The 13180-nt window shown below is 49.9% G+C and overlaps 2 protein-coding genes across 3 annotated transcripts in view; one reads left to right on the top strand and one right to left on the bottom strand.

The window, feature by feature from the left end:
* The window catches only part of MAP3K6 (mitogen-activated protein kinase kinase kinase 6), a 100255-nt gene extending 94517 nt beyond the window's left edge, over positions 1-5738 (top strand). The window contains exons 27-29 of the mRNA XM_015418605.1: positions 743-855; positions 2569-2645; positions 4907-5738. Of these exons, the coding sequence (XP_015274091.1) occupies positions 743-855; positions 2569-2645; positions 4907-4985 (269 nt within the window). The 3' untranslated portion in view covers positions 4986-5738. The remainder of the gene's footprint in view (positions 1-742; positions 856-2568; positions 2646-4906) is intronic.
* A 42-nt stretch (positions 5739-5780) lies between these two features.
* SYTL1 (synaptotagmin like 1) overlaps positions 5781-13180 on the bottom strand; it is a 51282-nt gene continuing 43882 nt past the window's right edge. For both annotated transcript variants that reach the window (XM_015418609.1, XM_015418610.1), the window contains exons 12-15: positions 11428-11506; positions 9898-9997; positions 9481-9686; positions 5781-6054 (exon numbers count right to left, since the gene is read on the bottom strand). In XM_015418609.1, coding sequence (XP_015274095.1) covers positions 5915-6054; positions 9481-9686; positions 9898-9997; positions 11428-11506 — 525 coding nt within the window. In that variant the 3' untranslated portion in view covers positions 5781-5914. The remainder of the gene's footprint in view (positions 6055-9480; positions 9687-9897; positions 9998-11427; positions 11507-13180) is intronic.

A 13180-nucleotide genomic window follows, 5' to 3' on the forward strand; every position in this document is an offset into this window, starting at 1 on the left:
GATGGGGACGGCAAAGGATGAGATGGTTAGACAGTGTCATAGATGCAACGAACATGAAATTGAGCCAACTTCAGAGGACGGTGGAAGACAGGAAGGCCTGGCGTGATCTGGTCCATGGGGTCGCAAAGAGTCGGACTCGACTGTGCGACTGAACAACAACAACAACAATCTCATCAGACCCTTTTGCATAACAGAAACCAGGGGTCATTTCCTGCTGGAACGCGCCGGAATGGCACTCCGGCAGCAAGGAGCCCAGAGGCAGCCCCCCCCCCCCGTCTTTCCTGGCCCGCTCGCCAAGACGGACGGGCCAGGGAAAGCCTGCAGAGCCCCCCCGCCACCTGGGGGGATTTAAATGCCCTTCTTTCCGTTCCCCAGATGGGGAAGGGAGAAAAAGGCATTCTAAACATTCCTGGGCTCCCTGCCCACCTGGAGAAGATCAGGCAGGGAACCCAGGCATGCTTACATGCCTGCCCTTTGACAGGAGGCATGACATATGCAAATAAGCTCCTGCACCTCTTTTTCTATGAAATGACCCCTGGCAGAAACCATGATAGCTAAATGAAGCCTCCGGGTTCAGAGGAAGTGTACCTCAGTATCAGTGATTGGGCTGCGGTAGTAGGCTATTGTCTTAGTGGTTTGCTTCTGAGCTTCCCAGAAACATTCAGCTGTCATCGGTGGGGGAAACAGGATTGCCTGGTCCAAAAGACCTCTTCTTGAATTTTTTTCTCTCCACTCCTCCCAGGAACCTCTAGCTCTCACCTGCCTCATCTCTGGAAGAGAGAAGAAGAGCCTGTAGACCCCCTGCTTGTTGAGTGGTTGGAACAGCATGGAGTAGACAAAGACACCATCACAACGGTCAGTCACCTTTATTATCCTCCCACCCCCACCCCATGCAGTCACCACCTCCTAGTTGCAGGAAGTCTGGCCCTGGCCCTGTTCCGCATTAGACGGGAATGCAAAGGTCCCTCTGTGCCGGCTGGCTCTGCTGCTGGTCTTTTAGGAGGGTGGCCTCTGGGTGAAGAAGGCAGAACGGCCACCTCCGAGGCAAACCACTTCCCCTTTCTCGATCTTTGTTGCTGTTGTGGAGCCAGGCCTGAAAGTGTGCGAATGCACTTTATTTGGAATCTCTCATTGTGTACTCTTACCAGCAGCGACCCTCCAGGGTCTCAGGTAGACAGCTTTCTCAACACCTACAACCTGATCCTTCTAACTGGAAATGCCAGGGATTGAACCTGGGACCTTCTGCACACAAAGCAGATGCTTGGCCACTAAGCCACGGCTCCTCTCCAGTGGCAGGAGCCCTGTACAGGTGTTAATGCAGTAGGGTTGCCAGCTCCAGCAAGGGAACCTCCTAGAGTTTTGGGGAAGGGAGGGAGCTCTACAGGGATGTGACGGCCCTCTGAAGCCGTCATTTCCTCCGGGGGAATTGATCTCTGTCGGCTGGAGATCACAGTTCTAATTCCAGGAGAACTTCAGGCCTCCCCTGCAGTTTGTAAGAACAAGGCCACAGACATACACTTTACAAATGAAACCAGGGACCAGTACTTGGTTGAATGTAGACCTTAATTCTCACGATCAGCTGCACAGGTGGTGAATGTAATACACGTGTAAAGAAAAATCAAATGTCCATTGTTGTGGTGTGACCACTCGATGAACAACGGTTATGGGTAAGTGTTAACTGTACATGGATTGTACATGTACTCACTGTAACTTGTGAATAGAGCTTGAGGAATTTCGGACAGATGATATAATACGGAAGAGGAACGGTTCCCAAACGGTTTCTGGTCTGTCATTTCAGACAGAACCGTTTTAGAACCGGTTTCCTACCGGAATATATTTGTTATTTCAGACACAAACGCTTCTGTCCCATTTAGGAAACGGGGCTGAAGCGTTTTACCTGTCAACCGCTTCCAAGTAGTCTTCAGTTTCCTCTCCCGGTTCCGATGCTCTTTTTCCCGCCGTTTTTCGCCCGCGCAGGCGACCTCCGGCTTTGGGGGGGGGGGGTTTCGCTTTATAGGGTTATAGCGCTATAACGCAACAGCATTATATCAACCCGATTGAAATGCCTAGAGTGTTTTGTTATAGTGCTATAGCGCTATAGCGCTCTAAAGCGAGTGTTCAAAAAAAAAAAAAGCCGGCAATCGCCCACACGGGCAAAAAACGGTGGGGGAAAAGCGGTGCAGTAGGAAATGGAAAACCGCTTCAGATCCAGCTCTTTACCGGAAGGGGGAAAGCCATGTGTGAAATGGCAGCCCTATACCGGTTTACTCCACGACGGATCAAAAACTGCTTCAAAACGGGTTAAAAAGGGTAATGTGAAATTCCTCCTTATGTGGGGAGGAGTACTGGTAGGTGAAAGCACCTGAGCCCAGTCTTTCTGTGTATCAGGTGAGGCCTTGATCAGGCAGCACCTTCTTCAAAATGCAGCTGCTTCCAAAGGACGTGGCAGGGGGCTTGGCTGCCCTGGTTCAGCCTCCACCAGGTTTTCTGTCTTGAGTGTGCTGTGCATATCCCCCACACCCACAGGTCTGGGCAGCTGTCACTAACACTTCTTTCCCTCCTTCCCAGCTCACAGATCACGGTTTCACCCTCTCCATCTTGCTGAACTGTGCTGCCCAAGATGACCTCCGCTATACCCGCATCAGGTAGGACTGCAAGCTTGCTCTCCCTCCTGGGAGAGCGAGCCAAAGATTATGTACATTAAGGGACAGGTTGTTCACCAGAGGCTTCTCTGGTGTACAGGAAATGGATAAAAACCTTTTTTCCCTCCCCATAATACTAGAACATGGGGTTATTCCACAGAACTGATGGAAAAAGAAGAGATTGGATTTATAGCCCGCCCTTCACTTGGAGTCTCAGAGCGGCTTACAAACACCTTTTCCTTTCCCGTCCCCACAACAGACACCCTGTGAGGTGGGTGGGGCTGAGAGAGCTCTGACACAAACTGCTCTTTTTCAAGGACAGCTGTGCCAGAGCTTGCGACTGACCCAAGGTCACATCAGCAGGTGCAAGTGGAGGAGTGGGGAATCAAACTCGGTTCTCCCAGATTAGGGTCTGCGCACTTAACCACTACACCAAACTGGCTCATTGACAGTGAATTCAAGACACACACACAAAAATTCCTACTTCACACAACAGGTATTTGATTTGTGGAACTCACAGCCACCAGATATGGTGACAGCTGCTGTTTAAGATGAGTTTTAAAAGGGGTCGTACAGATTAATGGAGGAGATGGGTGCAGCAGCAGAACTCCTCTGCTAGTCAGATGCTGAGCAGCAGTCTAAAGGCAAGGGGTGTTTCCTGCTAGTCCTGCAGCATTGGTCCAGCAACTGCATGAAACTGGATCTGTCCTAGATAAACCACTGATCTGATTCAGAAGGCTGCTCTTAGAACATGTGATGTAGTTGCAAACAGCAGGTGCAGAATAGCCCAATATAGATCCTGGCTACAGCCATGGGGAAAGAGGTCTCTGCTCCCCTACAGGCTCTTTTCTCTGATCAAAAAGCTTCTCTCCCTTTTAAACCAGTGGTAAAGGGGAGGGAACTTATACCCAGATTAAACCGGTCTTTTAAAGAAAGGGAAATAACCCGACCAGGTTTAAAGCAGCCTCGGGGGAGGGTTTTCAACTAACAGAACAGTATAAAATTAATGAGCACCACAGTTCCAGTCTGTATTCTTGCCTCCCCCTCCCCTCCCTTCTTTTGCAGCTAACACTGCCATCCTAAACAGAGTTACACCCTTCTAAGCTCATTGAATTCAGTGGACTTTGAAGAGTGTAACTGTGTTTAGAATTATACTTTGGAGGGACTAATATAGCCTTGTGGGTAATTTTGCTCAGTCCTAAAGTGAAATGAAATCTTTGTGCACAAAGGCAGCATTTCTGAGCCAACCTACATGCTATATTCTTTTACACAGTTTCATGTGTTCCCTGCAGCCACTGCGTGGCTGTGGGGAACACATTAAAAAGTTATTCTCTCTGAGAATACCCAATGCTAGAATGTCTAGTACTAGAAGGCTGCTGCCAGAAACAGACGGCAGGCTTTGAAAGACCTTTGCCTAATCCTGCAAGGCAATTAAAAAAAAAAAATCCCCATTGGGAGTTCCTCAAGTAGTGATCCCTTATATCCCTGTGGGTGCCAAGGTGCCTTAAATGTTTTTTTCCTGGCACCCACTTGCTTCTCCCAGCAAGACAAAGAGCCAGTCAACCCTGGCTTCCTTCAATCTCATTGGGCAGGAGGCATCATGTTTGGGTCTTCAGGGAGCACCTATCTGAAGACAGCTGCCTCCATCATCAGACCTGGGCTTGTGAGTGGTCCCACCATTTGACACCCAGCCCCAATGGTAGCCCCTTCCATTGGCCCCACCCACCAACCCATGGCAGCCATTTTGTTGTGGCACCTATGAACTATTCTCAAAATTCCCAAAGTGCCCACACCTTCAAAGGGTTTTGGGACCTCACCCTGAAGCCTTTGTAAAGCCCGTCCCCTTGTGACATGCATCCAGACCTCACGAAGCATGATAAGCAACCTACAGTTTATTCTGGTTGTGAAGCAGAGGTGCAGTTCCTTCAGCAGGCAGGCACCGTAGCCTGTGACCCAATTATCCCCATTCCTATGGAAGCCAGCCACTGCCTCTTGAAGTGGGGAAAAACCGAACATCATGGAAGCCGTTCAAAAGGTAACACTTGCTAGATTAAGACACTTTATTGGTGACGGCAGTTCTTTGGGGCAGCTCAGTCATTTCCAGGGCCACTCACCTGGTTCTCAATGGCCAAGTGATGGAAGACAGCCTGCGTGAGCGGCTATGCTTTTCACTCCCTTAAGTGTTCCTGTCCAAGGCATTGTAAATCACATCAACGTAACCAGCAAGAGGTTTAATCTGCCTGATTTTCCTCTTCTTCCGGCAGAGGCGGGATGGTGTGCTGTATCTGGAAGGCCATCACGGAACATCGGCACAGCCTTGGCCAGCAGCCCGGAGCAGAGTGAGAGGGCAGGGCTGACAGAGTCCCTTGAGCTGTACAGATCCCACCACTTGTCAACTGTATTCTTGCAAAGCCATAAGGAAGCTCAGAGGCAGGTGCTTCAGCCCCCACCTTGCCTCAGGGAAAGCTGGCTGCTCAGATCTCATCTACCCTTTGGCCGGGGAAGGTGAAGAAGTCCGCTCCAGGCCCCCTCCTGGAAACAAGGCCTAAAGAAAACCGCACGTTGAGTCTGTTCCCATCAAAATATCTCGGCCAAATTCTGCAGCCGTTCCTTGGACTAAGAAATGGGGTGGGGGGCTGCTTCTCCCCGAGGCCAGAATTTTCAAGGGAAGACAGAGGGATTCTGAGCTACACGGCAGTGTTACGCCCAGGGCAGCACCAGGCATAGCCGCAAACACTCCCTGCTTGCTACAAGCCTTGGCTTATGAGCCTCGTTCAGCAGCAAAGGCCATAGCCAGAAAACACAACTGTGGACATGAGGAAGAGATGACATGGACAACGTCCATCATTTGGGGGCCTAACCTGAATAGCAGAAAGGAAACCAGGATGGCCGAAGAAGCGAGCGGAGGGTTCGGTTTCTCAGTGTGCCACCACCATGGATGGTAATACGCAGAAGTAAGGGAGTCAATAAAAATGAGGAAGCAGCATTTGTTTGTATTGACAAAGCAGGGAGGGAAAAGAAACTGAGGGCAGCCGGAACACCCTGTGGTTAACATAGGAAGGGATCTGGGGGGGGGGGGCACATGTTTTTTTAAAGTTATCCCAGCCTCAGGCCCACAAGAGCCAAAAAAAAAAGAGCGGTGGGCCTTTAGACATAGGGAGCAGCACTGGGTACCCTGGGAGGGCTGTCTGCTGCCATGAGGTGCTAGAGATCTTGGGGGTGCCTCAGTTCATCTCTCGGGTGTTCCCCCTGCAGAACGAACGGAGGGAGGATTAAGCCCGAAGGCTCAGATTGGTCCGTAGAGGAAGGCCGGCTTCTACCCACTGGCCAGGCTTCTGGAACACCGTCTCCCATACATGGCGCTCCTCCTCAGTCGAATCCATCCAAGGCACTGGCAGGCCATAGCTCTTGCCTGCATTGAGAAGAAGAAGAAGAAGAGATTGGATTTACACCCCGCCCTTCGCTACCCAAGGGAGTCTCAGTGCGGCTTACAAACTCCTTTCCCTTCCCCTCCCCACAACAGACACCCTGTGAGGTGGGTGGAGCTGAGGGAGCTCTTGACAGAAACTGCTCTTTTTTCAAGAACAGCTCTTATCAGAACTACGGCATGCCCAAGGTCATCCAGCCAGGTATAAGTGGGGAATCAAACCCGGTGTAACAGGCCGGATTCACCCCCCGGCCAGAGTAACCCCTGCTGGGCCAGGCCAGAGTAACCCCGGGGGTTAATCCAGACTAACCCCTGCCAGGGAAGAAGAGACTCTGTCTTGGAGAGAGAGCTATGAACTCTAGCCACATGGCCTTATACAGGGGCGGGGCTCAGTGGCCGGCCTAAGGCATACCAGAAAGCTGGGTGAGCTGGTGCTGGGGATAAGAAGTAATTTAAAAGGGAGACAGGACAGCAGCCCCAGAAAGCAGGCCTGGGGGGTTAATCTGGGTCGGCCAGAGTAACCCCGGGGTTACTCCGGGCTAGGCCAGAGTAACCCCTCCGGGGGGTGAATCCAGCCTGTTACACCGGTTCTCCCAGATTAGAGTCCGCGCACTTAACCACTACACCAAACTGGCTCTGTCAGGTGTCACTGGATCAATCAAACAGATTCACGGAGGAAAGTTCCACCAACAGCTACTAGCAAGGTTGAGTAATGGGAACTGCCATATTCGGAAGCAGTCAGCCTCTGAATACCAGTGCTAGGAGGCAGCAGCAGCAGGGGAGGGCCTCGGCCTCTACGTTCCGTTTCCTGAACCTTCAGGGCAACTGGCTGGCCACCTTCTGAAACAGGGTGCTGGGCTAGATGGATCACTGGTCTGATGCAGCAGGGCTATTAATCTCAGAAGTTGGAGACTGAGAGGCCGTACCCCTCGAGGACTGGCAGGGGCTAACTGATGCAAGGCGTACTTTTACTCTCAACAGAGCTGGGCTGCCACTTACACATGCCAGGAGAAGAGCCGCCACAGGCCAAATCATTTATTAAACCGTTTGTACTCCACCTTTCCTTATGATTCAAGACAGCTTTGGTTTGACCTGACCCTGGGGGAAACGAAGTACAAGGCCCAGTGTGGTGGAGCGGTTAGAATGTTGGACTAGGATCTGTGAGCCCTTGGTTTGGATCCCCACTTGGGCCACGGGAGCTCACACTGGGCTTTCTTTCAGCCTAACCTACCTTACAGGGTTGTTGTGAGGATAAAATAGAGGAGGGGAGGATGATAGTGTAAGCCACTGTGGATTCCCATTAGGGGAGAAAGTGGTTTTTAACTGTCTAAACAAATACAAATAGAACCAGCTGTGCCACTCCTGACTGCAGGACTCGAATGCTCCTCGACAGCAACAATTCTCTGGAAGAGGAAAATTAGCAACACAGGGCGAAATGGGGTTCTAGTCTACCTGTTTTTGCATGCTGTGTTAGTTTTCTGACTGCAAGGAGTTTATAACCTAGGGGAGCACTCAGAAATGGGATTGCCCACCTGCATGCAGAAGAGAGATAGTCCTTTCCAGCAGCTTGGTGCTTGGCCGTGCCGAAGCCTCTTGAGCGCTGAGGCTCTCGAAGGCTCTCCCCAAAGCAGGGCAGAAGAGCCTGGATGGGATCCATGCACACCCAGCGGATCAGGAGTCAGCGGCTGCCTGTCTCCATCTGTCACTGAATCTGTTTGTCTTATCACATAATTGTTCTCAGGGGATGAGAGAGGGAGGAGTAGCAGGAACGACATGCCGCTTAGGCAAGAAAAGATGAGCAGTGATAAAATGATGAATGGCAAGCAGAGCCAGCAGCTCTACCATCCTCTCCGGCCTCTGGGGCCTGGCTCCTGAGAAGCCTTCTGAATTCAGGAGGCAGAATCCAGCACACATGTCGCTCCTTTTCATGAGCCCGATCTGGCATATAAGGGGAAGCAGAGTGAGGCGTGCAAGTGGCCATATGCTGAATGCTCCACTTTCCCATGGGCATGTTCTTCACTGATCGAAAAGGTTCTCTCTTGACCCATTCCCTGCTTGATATTTGTTTTAAAAGAGGGCCCCCTTCATCCTTACCTAACCATGATTGGCAGCTCCTTCATGCTCTCTCTCTCAGCCTCCTTCAAACTCCCTATGCACATACAGGCTTCTCCTGGCTGCCCTTCCCAGGTGGAAATGAGCAAGTGTTCAGAAGCCCTAACAAAGGCACAGAGATCCCTGGGACAGCAGCTGGGAGAAGCAGCCGAGTAAAAACTCCTTCAAGGCATCTCCTTCAAGTCAATTATCAGCACTGGGGCTTTGCATAGATCTTATCGTGCAGCTTTATTTGCAATACCGGATGCCGTTTTCATTAGCATAGCTCCAAAAAAGATACTGCAGAGCTGAGAAGCTGCAGCCAGGGTGATGAAAGGGTCAGAGTGCCTTCCTATGAGGAAACACTCAAGACTCTAGGGCAGTGGTGGCGAACCTATGGCACGGGTGCCAGAGGTGGCACTCAGAGCCCTCTCTGTGGGCACGCGTGCCATCGCCCCAGCCAGGCCCAGACCATCATTAAAGTGTGGAATTCTCTGCCAAATAATTTTAAGTAAATGAAAGCATTTGGGATTGCTTTCCTTACTTTGTTTGGATCATCTTAAGTCAATGTATGAGTTGTTTTTTCTAAAGTAAAACCTCAGTATTCAGGTTAAATTGCCGTGTTGGTACTTTGCAATAAATAAGTGGGTTTTGGGTCGCAGTTTGGGCACTCGGTCTCTAAAAGGTTCGCCATCACTGCTCTAGGGCTTTGCAGTTTAGAAGACAGACGACCAAGGGCTGTGTGAGAGAGGTTCATAACATTATGGTGGGGGTGGGAAAAAATGGATAGGGAGAACTCCCATAATCCTGGGCACCCGGTGAATTTGGTAGATTAAGGATGGGCAAAAGGAAGTCCTTCTTTACTGAATGAGTGATTCATTTGCAGATATAGTGATGGCCACAAGCACAGATGGATTTAAAAGCGGTTGCAGGCTGTGGAAGGTCATTAGTTCAGCAGTTCGAGACCCGAGTGCGCCGCATGACGGAGTGAGCTCCCGTCTCTAGTTCCAGCTCCTGCCAACCTAGCAGTTCGAAAGCAAGAAATTGCAAGTAGATAAATAGGTACCACTTCGGTGGGAAGGTAACAGCGTTCCGTGTGCCTTGGGGTTTAGTCATGCCGGCCACATGACCGCGGAAACGTCTTCGGACAGCGCTGGCTCTTCGGCTTTGAAACGGAGATGAGTACCGCAACCCTAGAGTCGGACTCGACTGGCTTTCGAACAAGGGAACCTTTACCTTTTTAAGAAAGACTCATGGAAGGAGTGGCCTAATCACCCGTAGCTATTCTGAACCGTCCCCAAGACTCCATCAAGGCCTTGCCTGTGCCAAGACTCAGCCGGATGCCTCCAAGGCTCTGCTTGGAGAAGGTGTCTTGGTCCCAGATGGTGAACTCAGCACACGCCTCAGCCAAGTCCTTGGCTTGGAACCCATCGTAGACCATGGTGTGGTTGAAAATCGGGCTGAGACTCTTCTTCACGGTGCGGGTCTTCTGCCGGCTTGCCTTGCTGTCATCAGGGAGAATGTAGCTGGAAAAAGAAGAAAGGGATTCAGTTGGGGAGGGATTGGGGTCACTAGGCACCCACCTGTGGCAGACAGGCCCCTGCCCTTGCCCTCCATGTCCTGTGTTCCATCCAGTAAGCAGCAGTAGAAAAACCGGAGGGGAAATGATATAGCCGATGCTGTCACTTCTGGCCCCCTCACCGCCCAGAGGAGAACCCAGTGCTGAGCAGTACTCACCACTGGACAAAGGAGTCCGCAGTACTGCCTCTGAAGGGAACCAGGTTCTGCGCATTCTTCACCCAGATGTGCAGCTCTCCAGTGGGGGGAAGCCCTCCCCCTGAAAGAAAGCCATGGCAATGAACGTTTCTGGGGAGGCCTCGCCTTCTACCCTGACCAATGCTCCCTCTAAGCTGTGCATTCCTCTGAGCAAAAAATCTACTTTGCGAGCTCCTGGCCTTAAAGTTGCGAGTGAGCGATTTGGCTGCTGCATAAATTAGTTTGCTCTGGAGCCCTCCTTCCTGAGCGGAGACAAAAATGTGTGAGCCGGAGGCTAAAAAAATTGAGCTAACTCACACTAACTCAGCTTAGAGGGAACACTGACCCCGACCCAACATGGCCTGAACTTGGACTCTCCCACTTTCCACACACTGATCCAAATTACCTTTTCCCCTTTCGCAACTCAAAATAAAAACAGCATGAAAGTTGGGGAACCATTGCTTTCTGTGATATCTTAGCACTGCAATCCTATACAGAGTTACTCTGGTCTAAGCCCATTTAATTCAATAGGGTTAGACTGGAGGCATTCAGCATAAGTTGGCACTATAGGTTCCTTTCCTGAATATTCAGGGTGGTTGTTTTTTTTTAAAAAAAAAGTTCTCTTAAACCCGTTTACTTAACTCTCCTCAAATGTTCTGTATAAAGTAAAACTGTCCCTGCATCCAGCATTCTGACAGTGTGTGTAAAGACACTGGAATGACTGAAAATACTTGGCTTTTTTCAGTTGCATTGCAAATTAAAATTCTGTCCATTTTTAATAATATAAAGTACATTGGGTCGGAGCCAACGATTTCCCCCCCAGTTTCACCTTATTCCCACCATTACTACAGCCCCCCTTCCGCATGGCTTTTGCCCATGCAGATCCTATGATACCCAGCATGGTCTTCTTTTTAGAAGTCAAAGGGGACTCCTTCCTCCCACTTTCATCAGCAAAAAAGCTGTCTGGATCTGATGCATTAGGTTATATTTAGTTTGTTGCTGTTTTGTCCTTCCTACTCCCACAGAGTGTATTCTAATTATTAATACATTTCAAACCCACGTTTTGCCCTAACAGGAACCCAAAGTGGCTTGCAGCATCATTTTCTTCTCCTCCATGTTTACCTTCATAACAACCCTGTGAGGTAGGCTAGGCTGAGAGAGAGTGACCAGCCAAGGTCAGCCAGTGAGCATCCAGGGCAGAGTATGGATTCAAGCCCGTCCCCCAGATCCTCGTTTGACACTAGCCATAATACCATACTGGCTCTTAGGGTCCGTCACCCTGAAACAAAGGTGATTTCCCACCCTGAAACAAACACACTTTGGAAGACCAATTTTGCCAGTTTGGGGACTGGCTGCTTGCTGTATTTGTGGGGGGGGGGGGGTTTGGGGTTTTGCTTCCTGAGCAGATTAGCAATGCCTTGTGGGGGTTTGGAACTGTGACTCAAAATGCCATCCAAGGTAGAACCCTAATAATTGGGAAAGGTCAAAGGAAATTGCTGCAGCAGCTCTTACCTTCCAAGCCAGCTGAAATGAACTTCAGGGCTAGATTGAGTTTGCCTCGGCTGGGCAGAGCATCAGGAGAGACTGGCGTCTGAGAGAGAGAGAGAGAGAGAGAGAGATAGGTCTCAAAAGGGAGAATGCAGCTGGATAAGCATCAGGAATACATTGTCAAGGGAGGGTGAGCATTAGTGAGTGAGAACACCAGCCAGGCGGTGCCTGCACTGTTGATTTTTGGCACTTGATAGGAGTAATATTTATATATAACCCCCCCACCAGCTGGCATTTAGAGTGCTTTATAAACACAAAGTAATAAAGTTGTACAAACCATTAAACACACATTTTCAAAACAGAAATGAAACAAGAAATGCAACTAGACTTCTAGGAGGGGGGACCTGGAAGACAAAGTCATGGAAACCAAAGCAGTGGCCTGCCTGCAAGCCCTGTTCCCACACATTTGCTCCATTTATAGCCTTCTGCTGGGTAGGCAACCGCAAAGCCAAGTGGTAACCAGATTTGGGCTGGAGGATTCCAGTTGCTGATCCCTATTAAAGCCAAACCCTGAGAGGTATTTAGTAGAATGCACTTTTGCAGATTCATAGTTTAAAAAAAAAATGAAACGAGAGCTCTGGGTGGCTTGCATTCTGACTTCAGGCACACAACAGTGGGATTGCCAGGCCCAGATCTCTCCCTGCCATTCTTCTGGGTGAAGCAGATTGTGAAATGCTCAGGAGTAAACACCACGGGTGAAAGGGAACTGGGGGGGGGGGGCTTTGCACAATATAGCCCCCAGCTTGATTTCATCAGCAGCCACAGTAAGTCCTCTGGGCTAGTGAAGAAAAGGACAGCTGCTTCTGAGTCTGCAAGGTTTGGCGGTGTTGAACCGCGGCTCTCACAAAAATTATTCACAGTATAGGTGTAAGCTACTGGGGGGGGGGGGTTCGGGGGTTCAGGCCTACCCCGAATTTTTCCAGGGGAGACTGAGCCTCCCCTAGGCAATCAGTGCCAGGCAGTATTGAGCTTAAAACTCTGTGTGGGTTTTTCCCTCTGTGCTAGAAAGAAGGAAGTCTGTGTGAGCCTTCCAGGCTCACCTTCTTACAAATGCTAATTGAGCTAGCAGGGTAGACAATGGGATGGTTAAACATCCTCCTCCCCCATCCCTTCTCCAAGTCCCCCATCCTTTCTCCAAGCATATATGCAGAGGTACCAAATGCTAGAGAGTCTTTAGGAAGACAGATCTCTGGAGACAAAGCTGGGCAGGGTAAGAGATTTGATAGAGAAAGAGATTTGATAACATTCGTTGCAGCAGGAAGAGAAGGTCTCTTGCAGCTGGATCCATCAGGTTTTCGGTTGTATCTTTGCACTCTCCAGGTTAATAACTAAGGTTTTTGATATCCAGAACATATAAATCCTTGAATATGTTTGGTGTCTGTTGGGAAAGAAAGTATAGTCCTTAATCCTGGCTGGCTCCACCCATCAGTCAGACTGTGAAGCCTCTGTTGGGACCAACATACTTACTGGGCTCCAATTTACATGTGGGGGGAAAGTGTGTCTATTTTATTTTACTTGGGTCTATATATTCTTGATTGAGAACAGTTGTCTTTTTCATGGTGGGGGGGGGGTGGCTGCTTCAGCTGCTCCTAAGTTCTTCTTTCAATTTCAATTTCATTTTTAAATGGCAAACCCATCTGCATGAACAAGATTGGGGGGGGGCATGCAGATCAGAGGCCTTTTAAAATTTCCTTTTGCCCTGTGTGCAGTCCAGAGA

This window comes from Gekko japonicus, unplaced genomic scaffold, assembly GCF_001447785.1.
Source record: "Gekko japonicus isolate JY-2015 unplaced genomic scaffold, Gekko_japonicus_V1.1 scaffold456, whole genome shotgun sequence".
Taxonomy (NCBI): Eukaryota; Metazoa; Chordata; class Lepidosauria; order Squamata; family Gekkonidae; genus Gekko; species Gekko japonicus.